This window comes from Eucalyptus grandis, chromosome 5, assembly GCF_016545825.1.
Source record: "Eucalyptus grandis isolate ANBG69807.140 chromosome 5, ASM1654582v1, whole genome shotgun sequence".
Classification (NCBI taxonomy): Eukaryota; Viridiplantae; Streptophyta; class Magnoliopsida; order Myrtales; family Myrtaceae; genus Eucalyptus; species Eucalyptus grandis.
Genome location: NC_052616.1, coordinates 125720 through 148387, shown reverse-complemented (window position 1 = coordinate 148387; position 22668 = coordinate 125720). Strand labels below are relative to the sequence as shown.

The window sequence follows — 22668 nt, the reverse complement described above, 5'->3', positions numbered from 1 at the left end:
TTTTGCCGAACGCAATATTTGCTTTCCCACTTACCCTATCCAAAAAAAAAAAAAAATTCAATATGTCCCGAAAAATTTCAAATTCCTATTTTTCACGAGATAATCTTCGATCATCAAAAAAAAGGGGTTTGGGCCAATTTGCTCGCTTCGTGGCCTTAGTCTAGCCTACCAAGCTAAAGCTCAAAACCACTAATTCAAATCCATCCACTACCGGTCCAATAAATAAATGCAAAACATGCAAACTAAAAATAAATGCATATAAATCTATATGATATGCAATTAATATTTTTTCAGGGATAAAATTAACCCATTATTTTCTATGCAATAAATAAATGACCAGATCGCTAAAATTTAGGTGTCAACACAGACAATGCAGCAATGAGACCTCATCAACATCTCTTAGCAGATTTTACGCCTCATATCTTTCATCTCTCTCACAAGCATGCGCGCACTCTTTCACAAGTGTAGAAATGACCACGGGGACAAGACAACAGCAACTACAAGGCAACTCCATTTTGTAATCAAAGGGGATTACTTCTATGTCCTATCTTTGACGAGCAAAACTGCCAGACAGAAATTGCTTATACGTGAAATATTAAGTAGGAAGCGCTTGCAAAGAGTCACCCGCGTGGCCCCTTTAAAAACTGCTCCATAAATCACCCCTGTATAATAATCAAAACCTCTGGCAAGACTCAAGTCAAAAACAACTCTGTTGATACTCTTTGACTTTTCCAAGGCATTGAACAATATTTCCAAATCATCCAGAGCATGTACAGATCCTTCATTTTCCAAAAATTGCTCCCCTTGTCTTGAAGCTTTGCCAACAATTCCAGAGGTGGACCCCTTTCCTTTACAAAATTGCCAATGCGGTCGGCCACCTCAGCAGTTAAACCTTTTTCCTCCACCTAAACGATGTCAAGAAATTTTAGCAGAAATTTGGGCTTATGTTTTTAACAATAAAACACAGTGAAAATATCAGTTTATCCACCCAAAGAACACATGTTTCCATAATGACCACAGGTCATGAAAAACAACCCAACAATAAAGTTGTTAAAGAGCCCCATCAAATAGACGAAAGCTGAGTACATATTCATACATAAGCAGTGAATTGGAACAAAACACAACTAGCTGATATTTACTGAATGAAAACACATGCACGTTACCTTCAACTTCGCTGGATATTCCAGGACTCATGCATTCATTTGAGGAGCCTTAAATTTGCTTAAACTCTTCCCTCCAGAGAGAAACATTAATGTCTTCCAATGGCGAAAGGCAAATCGATTGTCAACAGATAATTATAAAAACAGAGCTCTACCAAGTGCTTTCAAGTATGTCCACATTTGAATCACCCAATGCTCTCTTTTCCTCCATCAGAATCAATTGAAGATATTGTACAAAAAAAGTCAAACGAAAATTGAGTTCACAAAGAAAATGACATTCAAAACACCACACACAAAATCTAATTTTTCACCAACACAAGCATACATGCAAGGCTACTAAAGAGTTTCTCACCAATACTTTCCTAATTTAGACATGAGCATGACCACAAGGATGGTATAATTTCTTACCATCTCCTTCCTGATCTGGTCAAATGACTGTTTGTCTAACTTGTCGATACTTGAGCAAATAGTTCTGAATTTCTCTGGTGGCACACCACATATTTCCAGCATGCCGTCCAATAACTTCCCGTGGTTCAGCTTTATCTGAGAACAATCATTATCAACAAATAAAAAAAAATTAAAAAAGATAAACAGGTGAAGAGAAGGTATTCATACTCTGACAAAAATGCCAAACATAAAGAACTTCTCTTTCCATGGACATATCAAGTCTGAATACCAGAAACTAAATTTTTACCGGCAATCGTTAAATCCTGAAAATAACTATAAAAACAGTCAAATTTACGACCGAAGTGCAACATCTTTCTTGAATTTCTACATAAACAATAAAGCGCTATCCTGAACATCAACAACAAAGATATGAAAATTACATTATAAAAGGACAATCCTTGAGGGTAGTGCTGGAATGGATGAAACAATCATCAGAGCATTTGCCGTGATAGGCCTGAAAATCAACATCGCTGAAACTTTGTGAAACCTATAACATCAGGGCATGAGATTTCCTCTTTTTACTGGAAGCTATGTTGTTTGCTGTGCTTTATTTTCAAAAACTGAGCAGATCTTTTAAGACTATTGGAGTACTTGAGTGACTTTTCACCAGAAAAGATGAAATCGTGTTTTATATATTCGTTTATGAGAATTTCCTGGTTTGTTTCCCGGACGGTTAACTGGAGGATGCAGTATTAATTTTCTGGCAGTCAGCTGAGATCCACCTTAAAATTTATTTTAAGTTCTAATGTGCTTACTCACTCAGTATTATATCCTAATCTTGCTATTTGTATGACCAGCCCGGGCACATTGTAGAAGGAAATGAGGAGGGAATCAAAGAAAACAGACAGAGCTGTGAAGGACAACTCAGCGAACCTTGTTGTGAGGCACACTTCAATGAGGTAAGTATATATGGTGAAATTTTTTAGGCATTGGGTCTGGCTTTCGCCCACTAGCTATGTAGTCTTGGATAGTGCATGGCAGCACTTTTGATTATCAACATAAGCATGAAGGTTGAAGAATATGAATCACATTGAAGACATTCTGGCTTGCAGACATCTTGAAGTTCGATCTACCTTTGTTGTGTTCTATGATGCTCAGGCCCATTTTGATAGTTTTTGGGCTTGGGTTCCTTGTTTGAGAACCTCCGACTATACTCCAGTGTTTAGTCTCTGTACTTGTGACAAATTTCATAGACAACGATGATGAGTAAGCTTTGAAAGATGCCAGCTATCTGCGAAATGAACTTATCTCTCTATGTTCTCCTTTAAAATCCCATTTAATGGCGCCTAATGGAATGGCTAATTCAAGTAAGTTTCTGGCTTGAGGTCTTTCAATTTAGCAGCTCAGAATTTGGTTTTGTTTGAACTTACAAAAATGAGCTATTCGGAAATTTGCTTCTCGAAATTTTGCTGATAAATACATGCGATTTTAGCTTGAGTAATTGTGTTGCTGTCAACTGTTTTTTTTTAGGGGATAATGGACTAGTATAGTGTTTACTAATTGTTGTGTTTGGTGCTTTTTCACATATGTTTATCAGTGAGTCATCTGTAGTTTATCAAAAATGAAAAGTGAGTTGAGTTTTTTTAAGAAGTTTTTCCATAGTCATCACTTATCGTTGTTTATTGCTCTTTCTTGTTAGCTTCAGTAATGAAAGTTTCTTTTCCACCTGGTGCAAGATGAAAGTGAAGAGAATGCGAATGATGCTGAGTTGGTAAAGCGCCTGAACAAGCAGAGACGGCGAGCAATTGCTGCTGTTCATAGAGGAGGGAAGACCATTGCTTCTAGAAATTCTTACAAGGGCAAAGGTGGAAGGTCATCTCACAATTCCAAAATTCAAAAGAAATTAAGCTCCTGGTAGTGCACATGGAAGAATTTAGCAGCATGTAGGGGCTGGAGGAAGGTGTGAGTTTAAGACTTCGTATTATAGCATATTTCGTTAGGAAAGATAAAGGAGAATTTTGGGCAAAAGAATGCTTAAGTGCCATAACTTGGCACAAAGGGACATAAGTGCCATAACTTACGAAAATGACACTTAAGTGCCACATTCGAAGAAAAACTGATCACTTAATTGCTATTCCAGTCAAAATCTAGCCAAAACGCTGACATGTCAATTTTCCGGCGAAACAAGTGCAAAACGACGCCGTTTTGCACGCTGACGTGGCCAAATAATGCAAAAACGGCATCGTTTTTGGCTAACATGGTAAAAATATAGTATAAATATTAATTAAATTAAATTTAAAATTAAATTTAGTTAAAATATTTAAAAATAATAATTTTAATAAAAAAAAAAGAAAAGGGGGGGGCAAGCGCGAAGGGCGCCACCGCCTCCCCGCCGTCACTAGGAAGGGTCGGCGACGGAGGGGGAGGGTCGGCCGGGGTCGCCGGCCTTGGCCGGGGCCGTGACCCCGGCCGACGGCGCGACGTTGCAGCCCTCGCCTAGATCCGGCGAGAGTCGGTGGCCCTTGCCTAGATTTGTGGCAACCGGCGAGGGGTCGGCGGCCCTTGCTCGGCCGGGCCAAACCCGACCGACCCTCCCCCTCCGTCGCCAGCCCTTCTCGGCGATGGTGGGGAGGCGGTGGCGGCCTTTTTTTTTTTTTTACAATTTTTTAATATTTTAACTAAATTTAATTTTAAATTTAATTTAATTAATTTTTATATTATTTTTTACCACGTCAATCAAAACGAGGCCATTTTTGCATTATTTAGCCACGTCAACGTGCAAAACGACATTATTTTGCACTTGCTTCGCAGGAAAAATGCCACATATGCAATTTACTCAAGTAATCCATTTTGCTCCAATTTTGGCACTTAAGTGTACCTTTCGTAAGTTATGGCACTTAAGTGTTCATTTCTACCAAGTTATGGCAGGTCCACATGTTGAGAATTTTGTGTATTGGAAGTATAGATAGGTGGCTATTTTGTTGAGAATATGTGTAATAGTCAGTTACCGTGATGATGTTTATGTTTGAGCTGTTGTCTCAAACCGCTTTCTTGATTAATCATGAAAGGTTTAAATTAATGGGTAATGATTGTTGAATTATGCACTACTTTTTGTTATTGAAACCATTTTTATAGTTAATGTCTGCAAAATAACTTGGTTTTGCAGCTCCACTATGACAGCAAAAATAGCTTGGGCGGGAATAATTCGAAGCATTGAATCACGATTTATTGATCTTGTATCTCCTTTTGTTTTTGTAATAAATTATGCCGAAGAAGATATATATATATATATATATATATATATATATATATATATATATATATATATATATATATATATATAAGGCAATTGCCCTCTTTGAGTTTACTGTCTTGGTACATAAAATATCCTACTCCATGATCTTCAAGACTGCAACAATGCGCACCAAGAAAATTTCACTTTTTACTATTGACTCATTGCCTAGAAATCGGATTTTGAGTATTAAAAGTCCAAATGTGTGGAACAATTTGACAATCAGAATAAAATTTAGAATATAAAATTTATCTTATGTTTGGTTTTCGTTCAAGATTTAAGAGGGCTATAGCATGAATATAATTATTCTATGGAGATGTGAGATAAAGGTAAATAAGATTTCTAATATCTATGATATAAAAGTTGTTTTTTTTTTTTTTTCAAAAAACAAATTTCTTATTATAAAATTAAAATAATATTGGAAGATAAATAATATTTTAATTCTGATAAAAAAATTGAAAATAACAAAAAAGCAAAAGTTTCATTTTTATTTAATCCTCTTTTTTATTTATATATTTTATTTATTTCTATCTTATAATATTAATCAATATATATATATATATATATTTTTAGTATGTATATTACATATTTTAGGACTTTAGTATTTTAGATATATTACTATAGTTTACTATATAATAAAATTTTATTAGAGAATGATGGAAGGGGAAAAAGAATAAAAAAAATATAGGAAAAAAATTAAAAATAATTAGCAAATAAAAATGAAGTAAGTTAGAGAATGATGAGAGATTTTTATCATATCTATTGTGCAACTTTTAGATTCATTTTGTATTGACATGTTGTTTATACCATACAATATATATAATATGATGTGGATATATTCGATTTGATCACTGTGACGAACAATTGATAGAATATGGCAAAATTTCTAGATTTTATATCCTCTAATCTTCTCCTAACTAGAAATCTAAACGACCACATGTAACCTTATAGAATGAGAAATGACCGTCTCAGAGAAAATAGGGCTTGATGGAAGGTTCATTTTTGTTGACTATTGTTTGGTGTCTGGTGTCTGGTTATGAAATATAATCAACATCGGGGTAGAGAAAGCAGGCCGAGTTTCCCATTTAAGAGGTCTAAAGATGATGAAACATGGAAATTGGAAGGGAATGTTTCAGATGGTTGCTACATCTCTTTTGGTCCCTGGAAGGAAGGATCATATTGGATCTCAGCTTCTTTCGTTGGCTCGCCAAGGGATTGTGAAGTCACTTTGGGGTCCACGGGGAGGGTGGTCGATCCTGTGCCAGTCGCCGTCATTCTTGCATTCTTCTTCATCTTTGCATGCTGGGTCCAGACGCTGAGCCCCTCATGTATGTGTTCCTCAAATATAGCCTTCTTGAATGAGCTTCCCATCTTTAACAACCAAGCGCAAACACGCAAGTAAATATGCCATTAGTTTCAATATCATGTTGCAGTAAATAGTCATGAACCGTGAGAACGATGTGCCTAGATTGGTCACCTGGGTAACTATCGCATAGAGTGGCAAGGTGCTGTAGCTGCACATGAATTGAACCGACACCCTGACAACATTGCCCGTAGCCATTCAGATACATGTGATACTGGTAAGGATAAATCCACATATGAGGAGAAGGAAGAAGGCTTTTACCCTATCACGAGTCTTGGGATTATGAAACCGACTTGTCCCATTATGCACGAGTCAGAACTATACTGAACCTGCCAGGTTTTTTCCCCATGGAAGCTCCGGTAAGTAATCGTAAGCACTTATTTTCTTTTGGCAATTCAACTATTTTTATCCCTTACACAAATGAAGAAGAAGAAAGCGAGCTCAAAAGCATTTTGGAAGAGGAGGATATGAATGAGCAGCAGGACAATGCGAGGTCTATGGAACCAGAAATGATCATCAGAAGGTTGAACCACCAAGTCCCCTTCCACGGCTGCATGCTTCTCCGCGACATCTTGCGCTAATTGATTTATCACGTGCTCCAGCTTTGTTCCGACAGCAAGTAAGAGCTAGAAAAGGAAATAGAATAACCAATAATCTGAATCCCACTATGACTCATTTCTCAAGAGATGTACAATGAGGCTTAAGCAGCCCAATGCCGGGACACGAACTCACCAAAAAGGGAATGAAAGATATCCAGAAGTATGCATGCCAGCCTGCATAATTGATTGCAACCCCTCATCAGTTACAGTTAAATCCCCCTTTTATAGGATTGGCCTTTAAGCGTTACTTTAGGGGTTTTGATGGGAATTATGTTGCGGGTAACTTGATATTAACTGCTCTTGACTCTCGCATGCTCAGAAGCATCAAGAAAGCTGTTATGATGTCCATGACATTGCAAAATGCCTAGGTGTTTCTCCGGAAAGGACCATTGAACTCCGTGCAAATTCCTTCTCAATATGAGGACTAGAATCACCATGCCAAACCATGCCTAAATTGTGTTCAGCCATGTTTTGCTGGGGTAAAAACTACAGTAATGAAAAGTAAACCTTGTTGTATTCATGAAGCGTAAATTTGGAAACTGCAATATGCAATTAATGTGGTTTCTCACCATGGACATTAGCAATAAGAAGATGACCACAAATATCCAAAGGTACCAACTGCAATTATATAAGGAGATGTCAACAGTAGTAGTGCTCCAACGGTTAGCGGAACCAACAGAAAGGTAAAACCAAACGTTTTTGAGGAAATAGAAACAGATAAAAGTAAATAAAGACTAACACCTTACCTTATTCCAACAACTTTCTTAAAATCAGCTTCAAGAGCGCGGATCATATATTTATGAAAGTTAAATTTTGGATTTCCCCTGCAGTGAGTCTAAAACGATGGTTCCAAATCAACATGCAAGTTTGGAAAACAAATAACCTAGAATTAACTAAAGATACATGAAGTCAAAACAGATAAGTCAAGACCAATTTGCTTACCATTATAAAACCGAGGTGAATTGTCATATAATCATCTGTTAAAAAAATTTTGATGTGTGAGTGCGGAAGCATGGTTTTGGTATTAATTATAGTTTTTGGTTAGTGACGTGTGCAAGTGTATGAAATATTTTGTAGATGATGAACCAGGAACATGATATGATAATTGAAGGATATAGGACATGAGATGTGGGGGAAAATAGTTTCATTAGTTAAACAAAATAGTTTGATGGAGGTATAGTAGAGAACTATGACCTCTCATGCACAAGGTGGAGGTTTTACCTCTCACTCCCTCAAATGATGAACTACACCACCTTAGAGGATTCTAGACTTCTCTAGCTTGTTCTAGGATTTTCTTTGATGCTTAGCTTTTGCTTGCTTGCATTCCCATGTGAATCTTCTAGATTCAACTAGCAATCTCCATTCTCAATTCTAGAAGGTTCTCACCTTCATGATTAAGTTAGTAGTTTCTAGATAGTTTTAGAGAAAATGAATCACAATTTCCAACATCATCCTTGGTCACAGAAGCGTAAAATTGCTTGAAAAATGATTGCTGGGAGAGTATATGATGAAAGTTAGCGATAAGTTGGGGTTTACTTATGTATGACCCAGGAATTCTTAATTTTCAATTAACTTAATAACATTGATAAGAAGAAATGTTAGAATATCACCATGTCGGATTTTCGGTGTCCCAAATCGGAGTCAGTACTTAAATTATCGTATTTTTTAATTCAAAATTAGTACTTAATAATCTGATGAAAAGTTTTGGCACAAAGTTATGACACTTCTAGTGTCCTTTTCCCCTTTAAAATGTCAAAATAGATTTGGTTATTTGTGTTTTTTCTTTGAGGAAACTATACAGCTCAAGTTGCTATTACTTGTATCAGATGCTAACTCGTCCATAAATGAGCAAGTACTAGCCTCTAAGGATTCATGACTTACCCGTGACATCCAGATTTTCGGGTTTAATTTGTCTCGAATAAATAGGATCTGTCTCATCGCTCGTCAATTTATTGACGGGTCCGAAATTTCAATAAAGAAATTATCGGAGGAAAAATCGAAGACCGGAAGACATTAGAAAGGGAAATGGAAAGAGAAAAAGAAAATTTAGAATATTATTGTTCTTTTTCTTTTCTCTCTCTCCCTCTCTTTTCTTTTCTTTTCTTTCTTTTCTCTCTTTTCTTTCTCTCTCCTCTCCCCTCCCCCTCGTGCGAAAATCCCCCACCGCTCACTTCCCTCTCTTTTCTTTGACCACCAATGCTTATCTCTCTCTCTCTCTCTTTCTTCTCTTTCTTCCTCTCGCACGCCCGAGCGAATGAACCAGCTCTTCTTCTCCTTCTTCTTTTCGCGTGCGAACCAGCCAGGAGCCGGAGCGAAGCGGCCGCCCGCTCGCCGCTCGTCTCGCCGCCGCACCGCCACCCGCCCGTCACCGCGCGCCCGGCCGCCGTTCGCGTGCGCCCAGGCGTTCTTCCCCCGCTCGGCTCAGCTCGATTCGCCTCTGTTCAGCCGCCATTCGGCCACCTCCCGCCGCCACCCGGCTCCGTTCGGCCACCGCCTAGCCCCGCCGGACCTCCCCGCGATCCCTTAGCCCTCCGCCGGCCTCCCCGCCGTTTTGGCCGCCGGATCTGCTCCAACCAGCCAAGGACAGAAACCCACGAAATGGGTTTCCAGCTGGTTTGGGCCCGTTTTGGCCGTTTCCGGCCCCGAACCCGAGCCGTGCTTTGGGGACAATCGTTCCTCGCGTCGCCGCCGTCGGATTGATCCGATTTGTGCGCGATTTGGTGAGTAATCTCACTAATCTTTGATTAGTTGGCTAATTATGCTTTAGGTTGGTTTAGTTTTAATTAATTATGTTTAGGTTGTTAGATTAGAATAAATTAGCAATTATTAGTCAATTGTGATGTGATTTAGATAAATTGATTGTGCAATTAATAAGTAGACGTGGTCTACTAATTATTGGGAGTATCTCGGGAATTTTCCGACCTCTAATTGGGCTTCAATTTGGCAATTCGGGCCTAAGTGAGATTTTTGGGCATTTAAATATTAATTTTCGGAATTAAATTAAATAATTATTTATTTTCCGAAAATTCAAGGGAGATGGTTTGTGACCGGAAAATTATGCTGGTGACCGTGGTGAAGTCCGTTTATTTAATTGGGCTTTAAATTGAGTTAAATCGAATTTTTAATACTAATTATTTAATTTTCGAAATTTATTAATTAATTAATTATTTTCCGAAAATTCAATCGGATGGCCCGTGACCGGAAAATTATGCTGATGACCGTGGTGAAGTCCGTTTATTTAATTGGGCCTCATTTTGAGCTAAACGGAATTTTTAATGTTTAATAATTAATTTTCGAAATTAATTAATAATTAATTATTTTTCGGAAATTAAGATTTTGAAGGCCGACGACCGAAATCTCGTACTGATTGTCGTGGTGCAGTCTGTTTATTTATTTGAGCTTTGAATTGTGCCAAATTGAATTGAATGTGGAATTTAGGATATATTCCTAAATGGTTGTGGTTAACTATTTCATTGAGAAGCCATTGAATCTTGCAAGTGGTCGAGTGGGACCGTAAAGCCATTAAATCTTGCAAGCGGTCGAGTGGGACCGTAAAGCCATTGAATCTTGCAAGGGGTCGAGTGGGACCGTAAAGCCATTGAATCTTGCAAGGGGTCGAGTGGGACCGTAAAGCCATTGAATCTTGCAAGTGGTCGAGTGGGACCGTAAAGCCATTAAATCTTGCAAGCGGTCGAGTGGGACCGTAAAGCCATTAAATCTTGCAAGCGGTCGAGTGGGACCGTAAAGCCATTAAATCTTGCAAGGGGTCGAGTGGGACCGTAAAGCCATTAAATCTTGCAAGGGGTCGAGTGGGACCGTAAAGCCATTAAATCTTGCAAGCGGTCGAGTGGGACCGTAAAGCCATTAAATCTTGCAAGCGGTCGAGTGGGACCGTAAAGCCATTGAATCTTGAAAGTGGTCGAGTGGGACCGTAAAGCCATTGAATCTTGCAAGTGGTCGAGTGGGACCGTAAAGCCATGAAATATTGAATGTTCTTGAGTGGGACTATGAATAGCAATAGCTTGAATGACCGGGAAATGGTCAAGTTGACATGTAATCGACAAGGTCGATTGATCATTGTTTGATTTGATGTTGTGAATTGATTGACTGAATGTGAATGACCGTGAGTGGTCTTGTCAGCTTGTAATCGACTAGGTCGATTTGATCGATGCTTTGATCGGTGATACGATTGCTTGAGTGCCTATTATGAATTGTACCGACTTGCGTGGGATCTAATGCCAAGGTACGTCTTACGCCCTATGCGTGTATAGGCAGCCTATAGTATAATAGTTTACTAATTGGGCTTAGTGGGGTAGAACTCGGCGAGACGTAGTCTCATCCCGTTTGGGGAAAAACATTTCAGGACCCCGATGAGGAGCTGATGAGGAGGAGTCTCGAGAAGGAGAATTCGGAGGTGAAACTTAAAGAGAAGGATTTTTGGAAGAAGAAGATAAACCCGAGAGGGGCCTTGAGTATGGCCTGGATGGGCTGAAAGTCTACCTTCTTTTGAGATCTCTTTTTGATGTGAATAGTTTTGAAGTGGTTTTTGTTTTGTATAAAAGTTTGGTTATAAATTTCAATATGAAAAATATGGCCCTGCTTTTCTATCCCATCGTTTTATTGTCTGGGATTTTAATTGCTTCCGCATGTGCTTAATAATAGAAAGGGTCGGCGATACTAGTCCTGGGATATCGCATTATAAAATCGACCAAATAGAAGGATGTGCACGTGCCTGAGGATCGGGGCGTGACATCCTGTTTAAGTGGTATCAGAGCGAAGTTGAAGATTGGAGTGATAAGGAGCGTTGACCATGGGATAGTTAGTAGGAAAGGCCTTTAAATTCATGCTGGTGCATGTCTGTGTTAGCTGGATGCTAGAATTGATTGTCGTGTGAGGATCGCTCATCTTCCAATCCAGTGTGGATGTGGAAGACGGGTTTCGATGTAAAGACGAACCATGAGCGAGCAGAGCCGAGAACTCCTAGTAAGAGGACAATGTCCTCTCGTGACTCGGATAATGCACGACAAAGGTCGGTACCCGAGGTGGTTGTGGCGAGTGTTGGCTGCGCGGCTCGAGTGTAAGAGTACCACTGCAGGTTGGTACTAGTGTAGCAGCGTCGAATGATCCTAAGTTCGATAGGATCGTTCTGATGCAAGTATTTCTTGGGAACTAGATGAGCCAGTAAGCTCAAGATCAAGCCGTTGTCGTTGTCGCTATCACTACTGCCGTTAGTGCTACAAGCGCCTTTGTTACTACACCTGTTGAGATCCAGAGTGGGGATATGATCAGGGATTGAGCCATCGCTTCCAAGTCAAGGTACGATCCGGTTCGGGCGAAATGGAAATCGGTCGGGAAAAGATCGAAGTCGAGAGCGGTTCTAACAGGACCGATAGGACAACCGAAAAGAGTGTGTGCTGTCACTTTGGGCGGGGAGATAGAAGACTCACCCGATGAGTGCCGAAAGTATGGAAGGAATGCATGGATTAATCCTGTGTTCGAGAATGACTAGAACATGCTTTGATGGTAGTGAGCACGGCCATCAAGTGAAGGACTATCGGTTGGGGTTTAAGAAGAACACCAACACTGTTACTACCGTTGGAACACCAGCAAGATGGCAAAAGGAACAGGAACGGAACCGACTATGCCTTATTCAATGAAAGAATATTTTGTGGTGATTTTATCAGAATAGTGCCATAGAATGTTGGGATTGTAAGTGTGGAATTTCAGTTGTTTGTTAAGGCTGTAGGAAAGAACCATTGACTAGAGTTATACTTGATTGGCTGTTGGTGTATAACTTATTCGTCAAGTGTAGAAAGAATTGGTTCTTGAGCATTTTATGGTGATGAATTGTTATGGTAGAGTAACCCTTATTCCGGAGCATGTAGAAGTACCGAGTTTTACGAGAATTGAGAAGGGTTCTTGACTTCTTTGATTTCGTCACTTGAGGTAACTGATTGTCGACGAAGTTATCGAGATTAGTGAGCAATGATCCGAGATAAGACAGATTGAAGAATTAAAAATTGAGAACTCCTCGGTAGTCCAAGAATTCTTGGAAGTGTTGCAAGAAAAGTGGTCGACCGTTGCCGAGAAAGAGATAGAATTACGATCAAGTTAACATCCGGAACGTAACCATTCTATAAAAGTTCTTAATGGTTGTTGTTGTTTGAATTGATAGAACCAATGGTGCAGATGGGAGGATTGATGAATGAGGAATTCATGCATATCGCTGCATCACTTAGGGATCATCGGTTTTGTGAAAAGAGAAAGAAAGATGGTTCGTTGCAATTATGCATCAACTATAGTCGACCCAATCAAGTGACAATCAAGGATAAGTGTTCATTGTCAAAGATCGACGAATTGGGCGACTTGTTATAAAGAGTGTGGATGTCTTCAAGGATCGACTTGAGGACAGGTTATTGTCAGTTGAGAACTAGGAAGGAGGTTATACTGAAGACGGCATTTCGCACTTGATTTTGTCCTTGTGAGAATAATGTAAAGCCATCTGATTTGACGAACGCTCCAGCCGCTGTCATAGATTTGACAAATCGAGTGTTCAAAGAATATCTAGATCAACGGTGATCGTGTGGTGTAACGACATTATAGGGTGTTCATTAAGTGTTGAGAATCACGAGATGCCCCTAAGAATGGTCGTGTGGTTACAAGCAAAGGAATCTTCATGGACCCGGCAAGATCGAATCGATTGTTAATGGACCGAGACCGACATCAATGTCAGAGATCAGAAGTTGTGGGGATTTGACAGATTACTACGGAAGGTTTGTGAAAGAATTTTCAGCATCAGTATCATCATGGGCTTGACCTCTTGAGAAAGAAGAGAAATTCATTGGCATAGATAAGTACGAGGATAGTTTCCAGAGCTTCAGTAAGATCAGGCCACCGCACTTATGCTAAACTTTCATTTGGCTCTGGAAAGCATGAAACCTTTAGTGATGTGTCTTGCCAACGATTGGGTATGTATTGATACAACATGAGAAGATTGTTGTATAACCGTCCCGCCAGTTGAGACCCAACAAGTTGAACATGAAACAGTGTCGTGAATCAGAATTTTGGCAGAACTATAATGATGTTATCTGGTATTATTTTGGGAGAATGAAAGAAGTAATTTATGTGTTGAGCCCAGAGTCTTTGATTATACATAGGCTGGCTAAAGTATAAACTTTACTTAAAAAGGGTTCGAAATTTGGTTTTCAAATTTGAGGTAGGCTACCTTTTAAATTTTATAGCCGCCCTCAAAATTGAACCAAATGTTCAAGTTAGAATTGGCACCTAGTTGACGTACGAGATGTTCGGGAGATCTTATAAGAGGATATTGGCAAGAAAGAATCTAACTTTAAAACTTCCGAGAATGGAACGTTTGGGTTCCATGAGGAAATTGAGTGCACTTGACAAAGCAGCACTCGGGAAAAGATTTTGTCGAAGTTCGCTATAGTATTGCAGCTTTGTCCAGATGGTGCAAGTAAATCGAATCGGCATGAGCTAGATTAGTAAGCTGATATGAAGATAAATACAGCTAAGCGGGTTGAAAGCGTCAAAAGTGTCGGTAAGTGGAATGCGAATCGGGAGGATTTTACCATCACTTGAGAGTCCCAAGTGAAAATGGAAATATATCACAATGGAACATTGTGATAGGCTTACTAAAGATTCGGGGATTGCTGATACCATTTGAGAATAGTGGTTGATCGATAGATGGAGTTGGTCCACTTTGGTACAGTATGAATATATCTTGTTTTGAGTGTGCGATCCAGATTTCGGCCTCTGATTTCGATTAGATAAATTGGGCATTTCCTCGATGCGATTACAGTGTTTTTCTCTGAGTTGGCCACTCATGAGATAACTAGACTAGCTGGGTGAGTTATTAAGGACCTTAAGGCAAATAGACTTGAGAATTCGACCATGGATCGACTTCTCGACCGTGCTCATCTTTAGAGATCATTGCGGCACGTATAAAATCGATTTGAAATCGAAATAGATCGGCTCGACTAAGATGAATGACCGATCGTGGGTGACTCCACTAAATTGGAAAATTCTCATCGACCGGTACTAATTTGATGTTTCTATCGTTTTGGTACCCTGTGTCCGTATTTGAACCTTTGAGATCTTCACGATAATCGAGAGTCGCCAATGTGTCGAGTGGGTTCATTGTGGCTCGAAGAAAATCGACCACGGGTCATTTGTCCTAAAAGCTCAACACTACCCGGTAGCCTAGGTCACACTAAAAGCGTGTCGGAGTGAAATTAACCGCCAATCTAAGTTCGATTTCAGAAATTGAAGATCCTATCTTGTTACGAGTGGGTATACCGAAGTGTGTGTGTGCATTAGATGATTCGCCGGCATGGAGTGTCGAGGATGAATTATATTTCGAATCTAAATCGAGATTATAAGTTCGGCGAGTTTTCGAGAGGATTCTTTATTAAGCAAAGTGTATAGCAGATGGTACAAAATTTCAAAGTGGGGAAAAGAAAGTGAATAAAGATTTCAGGCCAAAGTCATTGCGGAGCTGGGGATTACGGTTGCCAAGATCGGTACCGAGTTATATAAGATCTTGACCGAGAGATTCCCGTTTCAGCGGGTCATCGCCGATAGTTTCTTTTTAATCAGGCAAAGCGAGTGTACAGATTTCAATCGGTTGAGATGAGATCGAAATCGAAAATCGCAAGTCCAGTCGCTCGGTGATCGGTATTTGCGGTTGTCGATCAATGTCGAATAAAGGCTACTCGTAGCTGTCGAAATTTTGAACCGTTGAGGTTCAAAGGTTTATTAAGGAGTAAAGAAAAAGAGATCAGATGTGGATGACAGAGTGTCTTGTGAGAAGCTCAGTTCAGTTGTTGGTTTAGAAAGAGGAGAGTTTGTGTACCAAGATGATCTCCTTGGTCAAAATGGTCAAACAACGCCACGAGACCGAATGATCAGCGTGGAGAAGTGAGACTCGATGAGACGGCAATATCCCCACCTTTCGTTTATGGATTGATAAAGGTTTAAATTTCGAGGACGAAATTTTTATAAGAGGGGAAGAGTTGTGACATCCAGATTTTCGGGTTTAATTTGTCCGAATAAATAGGATCTGTCTCATCGCTCGTCAATTTATTGACGGGTCCGAAATTTCAATAAAGAAATTATCGGAGGAAAAATCGAAGACCGGAAGGCATTAGAAAGGAAATGGAAAGAGAAAAAGAAAATTTAGAATATTATTGTTCTTTTTTCTTTTTCTCTCTCTCCCTCTCTTTTCTTTTCTTTTCTTTCTTTTCTCTCTTTTCTTTCTCTCTCCTCTCCCCTCCCCTCGTGCGAAAATCCCCCACCGCTCACTTCCCTCTCTTTTCTTTGACCAGTCAATGCTTATCTCTCTCTCTCTCTCTTTTCTTCTTTTCTTCCTCTCGCACGCCCGAGCGAATGAACCAGCTCTTCTTCTCCTTCTTCTTTTCGCGTGCGAACCAAAGCCGGAGCGAAGCGGCGATCGCCGCCCGCCGCTCGTCTCGCCGCCGCACCGCCACCCGCCCGTCACCGCGCGCCCAGCCGCCGTTCGCGTGCGCCCAAGCGTTCTTCCCCCGCTCGGCTCGCTCGATTCGCCTCGTTCAGCCGCCATTCGGCCACCTCCGCCGCCACCCGCTCCGTTCGGCCACCGCCTAGCCCCGCCGGACCTCCCCGCGATCCCTTAGCCTCCGCCGGCCTCCCCTCGCCGTTTTGGCCGCCGGATCTGCTCCAACCAGCCAAGGACAGAAACCCACGAAATGGGTTTCCAGCTGGTTTGGGCCCGTTTTTGGGCCGTTTCCCCCGCCCCGAACCCGAGCCGTGCTTTGGGGACAATCGTTCCTCGCGTCGCCGCCGTCGGATTGATCCGATTTGCGCGCGATTTGGTGAGTAATCTCACTAATCTTTGATTAGTTGGCTAATTATGCTTTAGGTTGGTTTAGTTTTAATTAATTATGTTTAGGTTGTTAGATTAGAATAAATTAGCAATTATTAGTCAATTGTGATGTGATTTAGATAAATTGATTGTGCAATTAATAAGTAGACGTGGTCTACTAATTATTGGGAGTATCTCGGGAATTTTCCGACCTCTAATTGGGCTTCAATTTGGCAATTCGGGCCTAAGTGAGATTTTTGGGCATTTAAATATTAATTTTCGGAATTAAATTAAATAATTATTTATTTTCCGAAAATTCAAGGGAGATGGTTTGTGACCGAAAATTATGCTGGTGACCGTGGTGAAGTCCGTTTATTTAATTGGGCTTTAAATTGAGTTAAATCGAATTTTTAATACTAATTATTTAATTTTCGAAATTTATTAATTAATTAATTATTTTCCGAAAATTCAACTGGGATGGCCCGTGACCGAAAATTATGCTGATGACCGTGGTGAAGTCCGTTTATTTAATTGGGCCTCATTTTGAGCTAAACGGAATTTTTAATGTTTAATAATTAATTTTCGAAATTAATTAATAATTAATTATTTTTCGGAAATTAAGATTTTGAAGGCCGACGATCGAAATCTCGTACTGATTGTCGTGGTGCAGTCTGTTTATTTATTTGAGCTTTGAATTGTGCCAAATTGAATTGAATGTGGAATTTAGGATATATTCCTAAATGGTTGTGGTTAACTATTTCATTGAGAAGCCATTGAATCTTGCAAGTGGTCGAGTGGGACCGTAAAGCCATTAAATCTTGCAAGCGGTCGAGTGGGACCGTAAAGCCATTAAATCTTGCAAGCGGTCGAGTGGGACCGTAAAGCCATTAAATCTTGCAAGGGTCGAGTGGGACCGTAAAGCCATTGAATCTTGCAAGTGGTCGAGTGGGACCGTAAAGCCATTAAATCTTGCAAGCGGTCGAGTGGGACCGTAAAGCCATTAAATCTTGCAAGCGGTCGAGTGGGACCGTAAAGCCATTAAATCTTGCAAGGGGTCGAGTGGGACCGTAAAGCCATTAAATCTTGCAAGCGGTCGAGTGGGACCGTAAAGCCATTAAATCTTGCAAGCGGTCGAGTGGGACCGTAAAGCCATTAAATCTTGCAAGCGGTCGAGTGGGACCGTAAAGCCATTGAATCTTGAAAGTGGTCGAGTGGGACCGTAAAGCCATTGAATCTTGCAAGTGGTCGAGTGGGACCGTAAAGCCATGAAATATTGAATGTTGCCGAGTGGGACTCGAATAGCAATAGCTTGAATGACCGGAAATGGTCGTTGACATGTAATCGACAAGGTCGATTGATCATTGTTTGATTTGATGTTGTGAATTGATTGACTGAATGTGAATGACCGTGAGTGGTCTTGTCAGCTTGTAATCGACTAGGTCGATTTGATCGATGCTTTGATCGGTGATACGATTGCTTGAGTGCCTATTATGAATTGTACTGACTTGCAGGTGGGATCTAATGCCAAGGTACGTCTTCTGCCCTATGCGTGTATAGGCAGCCTATAGTATAATAGTTTACTAATTGGGCTTAGTGGGGTAGAACTCGCTGAGACGTAGTCTCATCCCAGTTTGGGGAAAAACATTTCAGGACCCCGATGAGGAGCTGATGAGGAGGAGTCTGAGAAGGAGAATTCGGAGGTGAAACTTAAAGAGAAGGATTTTTGGAAGAAGAAGATAAACCTGAGAGGGGCCTTGAGTATGGCCTGGATGGGCTGAAAGTCTACCTTCTTTTGAGATCTCTTTTTGATGTGAATAGTTTTGAAGTGGTTTTTGTTTTGTATAAAAGTTTGGTTATAAATTTCAATATGAAAAATATGGCCCCGTTTTCTATCCCATCGTTTTATTGTCTGGGATTTTAATTGCTTCCGCATGTGCTTAATAATAGAAAGGGTCGGCGATACTAGTCCTGGGATATCGCATTATAAAATCGACCAAATAGAAGGATGTGCACGTGCCTGAGGATCGGGGCGTGACATTACCAACCAGCCAAGAAAGGTTGAGTTTTTACCGATGCCCAAAAAACGACCCTTGATAAAAGCATGATCTTGGACTCTTGTGAACTTTGTTCGTAGAACTGCATTCATAAAACAACGTTGAGAAAAAAAAATTAGGCAAAGGAAATGACAGGTAGAAGATGAAATAAGTGATGCATTCCATAGCCTAGTACCGACCCTGATGGCAGTGGCAAAGAAATACTAAGCTAGAATTGCGTGACCTGTAAGTGTATAAGTGTAAGAAGAAAAAAACTGTAACACTGTCAAGGGAACTCAGTCAGGAAAACAGTACCCTCTTCCGAATCATATTCTTTCTTTTGCAAGGCATCCTCCCAGGGCTTCCACTGACGTATCTACAGAAATCGCAAGGAAAGGTGAAGAAAGGCATAGTTGCAGGAGGCATAACCATATCGGGCCAAGGTTTCCCAAAGATTGATAAGAGAAATGATAAATGGGCATTACACCTTTGTGCCGGCAAACAGAATTGTGAGTGCAGACATAGTCACGTGCACGATTACCAGCACAAAGATAAAGATATGTAGATGGTGGAGTGCTGTTGCAGATAACAATGGGACCTTCCCCTGCAATGTCAATTTAAGGCACAACAGTTAGAATTCTTCCACTGAGTTCTGGCATGGTAATGTTACAGGGAGTAGAAATTGTATAGGCAAAATATCGTCAGTGACGCTCAACGCTATTACTGTTGTTTGTTTGAGATAATGCAATTAAGGCAGTACTTCGATAGTTATCATAAATTTGGAACTTCAAACGGTTTAGAATACTTCCGGAATGCAGAGAAGAGCCAGGAAGTCGTGTGGTTTTTTCCAGACATTGGTGTCAGGTTCAGGTACAACTAGTGGCTTGAGCTTGATCATAATTTGGAATCACGGATCTCAAAGGTCCTCATCCTGAACATGGGTACAGGAGTGAAACTAAGCTGAACACCAGATATAATGAGGGTCATTCTATTATGGTAGTGTCTGATGGGAAGAGACTGGACACGATAGAGAAGAAGCAACAGAATTGATATCAGCAGGAAGAGGAGACCTGTTGAGCACAGTGATCAGTGGAGGCCGATGCTTCGGCGAGAAGTCGGCGTGCATTCCCAGAAGTGAAAGAAGAGAAAGAGGTCTGGAAGTGGGTAGTACTAGTATCATCTTCTTTCTTGCAGGGAAGCCACTTGCTGGACGAGTGCTGGGATATGCAAATCGTGTTTATCCTACTTTGGAACACCGTGAGGAGCAGTGATATAAACCCCAGCAGCATCAACTCCACACCATCACAAACACAACCATCCCCAGTTTATACCCAAACTAGCTAGCTGGTGGACCTTCCCCATAAACATACGGTGAGGAGGGTCGAAGAAACCTTCTTTGATCTTTAAGCAAGGAGTCAAAAAGAGGCTTCTGTTTCTTTTTCTTCAGATACTGTGTGCCAGAGCAATAAGAGTCATCAAAAATCAAATCAAAGGTGGTGATCAGCAAAGCAACCACTTGTAACTGGAAATAGAAGAAAAAGATTACAAACATAAGGGATGATGATTAAGTGCATGCCTTGCCGGTGTAGTGAAGGAGGCGCTCAACAGTAAGGGAAATAGTAACTATCACACTGCACACCACTGCCACCACCCACGTCGGCGTGTACTCCAAATTCGTCTCCTCTCCGTCACTGCCACCCGCCATCTTTGTCTCTGTCCCCTGCTCTGATATCTCTCTCTGCGTCTATCTATTTATTCATGTGCGCCTTCACACCACCGGAGTCACGAGGAAGAAAAGAGAATTGGTGGTGGAGCAGAGGCGAATTGCTTCAATCAATTATCGGATCATACTTTGAAATTGAAATTGGAGTGGTGGAGCTGGTGTGTTAGGACGACTTTGACCTGTCCTTGTCTCATGACAGCCTTTGCATTTTAAGTCGAGTCATGCTGATTAATATATTGTAGTTATACTATGCCAAAAGCTGCGCCTACAACGCACGACTAGTGCCATGTCTTTGTTTTTTCTTCGCATGTTTTGCTTATAGTTGGTTTGTTATGAGGAATATCTATTGGGGAGGGCAACCTTCTTCTTCGTTGAACTATCGCCAGAGTCATATTGGATATTAAATTGAGCAACCAGCTTGACGGGGTACTCAACCAATATTTTTCGTCCTTTCAACGTGAGCCGAATTAGGACTTTTGTATTCGTTGCCGGTCCATGCCATCTCATGCTGCACTCATGCATGAGAGAGATTCACATCCCCATTCCTTCTGTCTTCCAATTTGACGGCCCACGGATCATATCATGCCTTTGGTAATTATGGGCGGTACTAAAATTCTTTAGATACGGTTTGGTCAATCATCCACATATAAACTCGACAAATATTATTTTTATATAAGCCAGCATTTGGAGACATTCAAATTAATTAGTCGTGTTATTTTTAGGTACTCTCTATTTACGTTAGTCCACTTCATATGAGCCTTTAGATTATATGAGTCTCATATTTAACGGCATATACAGAGATGGTTTGCACAAAAGAGAGTATCTAACAATTTTCTCAATTAGCTCTATAGTCAATGTTGGATAAGAGACCTTGATGAACCACCCATAACAGAAAATTGGGAGAAAATAGGTGGAAGGGAGAGAAACACAGATGAAGAAATAGTCCGCGACTCTACTATTGACAAGCCTGGTGTCGATCATTGTAACTCTTTATGTGGGTCTCGGTACCTTCTTGACGTGTAATTGATTGATGGTGAACAAACAATTCATAACTCCTTCATTTGAAACGCATGAGAATAAGTTACAACGGAAATAAATAACAAGAGCAAATAGGATGAGGGACCAAGATCCCAGTTTTGATTACACATCCTTCTTCCCAGTATGCACTGCAAGCCAGTTGGCACATGCATTAACCTCACTAAGGAATCGTATATATGGAACAAATTCTTGTTAGCGTTAATCTCTTGACAGCACATTTTTTATGCTCCCAGTTGCAGCACTAGTGGAAATTGATGATGTCAGTAGAAACAACTTGAGCAACCATCCCTATGTGCCCTTTAGCCCAACATTTCTGCTTCGCAAGCATCGACCCAGCTTGGATCATCAAGCCTCTGGCATCCTACAAGCTGAACTTTCAGCATCTCTAGCCACAACACCTACTGCAGCAAAGCTTTGTGAAATTTTGGAATTATTAATCTCCGTAATTTTGGAATATTAAGAATTTGTGGTAAACACAGCATACTTGGGATTTTGTTGCTCTCAGTTGATGGAAAGTTAATATTTATGTTGTTTTTCGTGAAAAGTGTTGGTCTAATTTTGGCATGTTGAAGCACTTTGAAATGAAAATACTAGTGTGTCTTGTAGTTTCTGAAATTAAATTGAATTCTGGATTATTTTTTACGTGTAAAAATGATTTTATTGACCAAAATGTTTGCTGTTCCACCACCCATCATAAAATAAATAAATAAATAAAATCAAAAAGTGACTTGCGATTTCTGGTGTCATAGATAATTTGTTTTTGTTTTGGCAATTCGATATATGCCTTTTCCTTTTTGTTGGCTTTTCTTTTACATCTAACAGTAATGTATGTACAACGACACTTATTCTGACATTTATATCCGCTTTAAATGTTGCATTTAAAAAAAGTTGCACTTATGCTCTCAAGCATAGAGTAGCAATAAGATCAATCAATTCCTCTGAAATATAAATTACAAAATATATTCCAATAATAGGCTGGACTCTCGTATTGATGCGAACAAATTATCCCTTTTATTGAATAAAATCTTCACCAAGCAAGCAAGAGGATAGTGAATTGCCAATTAGATTTCAGTTAGTACATGTAGATTCATTGCAGTGAAATTCACGAGTGAGGTAACAGCTATATGAAACACCCAACTAACTTGGCGAAGTTCGGCGGGGATCAGTGCATTCTTGCCTATTACCCAAGGCCCTTAGCATTAGGGGTGTCATTG

General features: G+C 40.3%; 2 protein-coding genes across 2 annotated transcripts; both read right to left on the bottom strand.

Annotated features, from left to right (window-relative positions):
• Nucleotides 1–537: 537 nt before the first annotated feature.
• On the bottom strand, nucleotides 538–1731 carry LOC104445886 (histidine--tRNA ligase, cytoplasmic). Its single transcript, XM_018873062.2, is given in 3 exon segments — nucleotides 538–797; nucleotides 800–905; nucleotides 1569–1731. Coding segments are annotated over 3 exon segments (468 nt in total). The 5' UTR covers nucleotides 1671–1731.
• A 4167-nt stretch (nucleotides 1732–5898) lies between these two features.
• LOC104443319 (MLO-like protein 1) lies at nucleotides 5899–20398 on the bottom strand. Its single transcript, XM_018874758.2, has 15 exons — nucleotides 20270–20398; nucleotides 20088–20143; nucleotides 19764–19989; nucleotides 19181–19297; nucleotides 19009–19069; nucleotides 18702–18796; nucleotides 8239–8293; nucleotides 7744–7778; nucleotides 7548–7636; nucleotides 7382–7419; nucleotides 6935–6987; nucleotides 6619–6828; nucleotides 6464–6531; nucleotides 6317–6377; nucleotides 5899–6210 (listed from the first exon to the last, which is right to left on the bottom strand). Exons 1-15 carry the CDS (start codon nucleotides 20396–20398, stop codon nucleotides 5983–5985), a joined length of 1521 nt encoding a protein of 506 aa, XP_018730303.2. The 3' UTR covers nucleotides 5899–5982.
• Between the last annotated feature and the right edge of the window lie 2270 nt (nucleotides 20399–22668).

Bases quoted from the DNA above. Each gene is read 5' to 3' on its own strand.
- LOC104443319 (XM_018874758.2), bottom strand. From the start codon at position 20,398: ATGGCGGGTGGCAGTGACGGAGAGGAGACGAATTTGGAGTACACGCCG. The intron at 18,797-19,008 runs GTACTGTTTTCC...TTATGAATGCAG, and splicing joins AGAATATGATTCGGAAGAGG to TTCTACGAACAAAGTTCACA. The intron at 8,294-18,701 runs GTAATGTCACGC...ATACTCTCCCAG, and splicing joins CAACCTTTCTTGGCTGGTTG to CAATCATTTTTCAAGCAATT.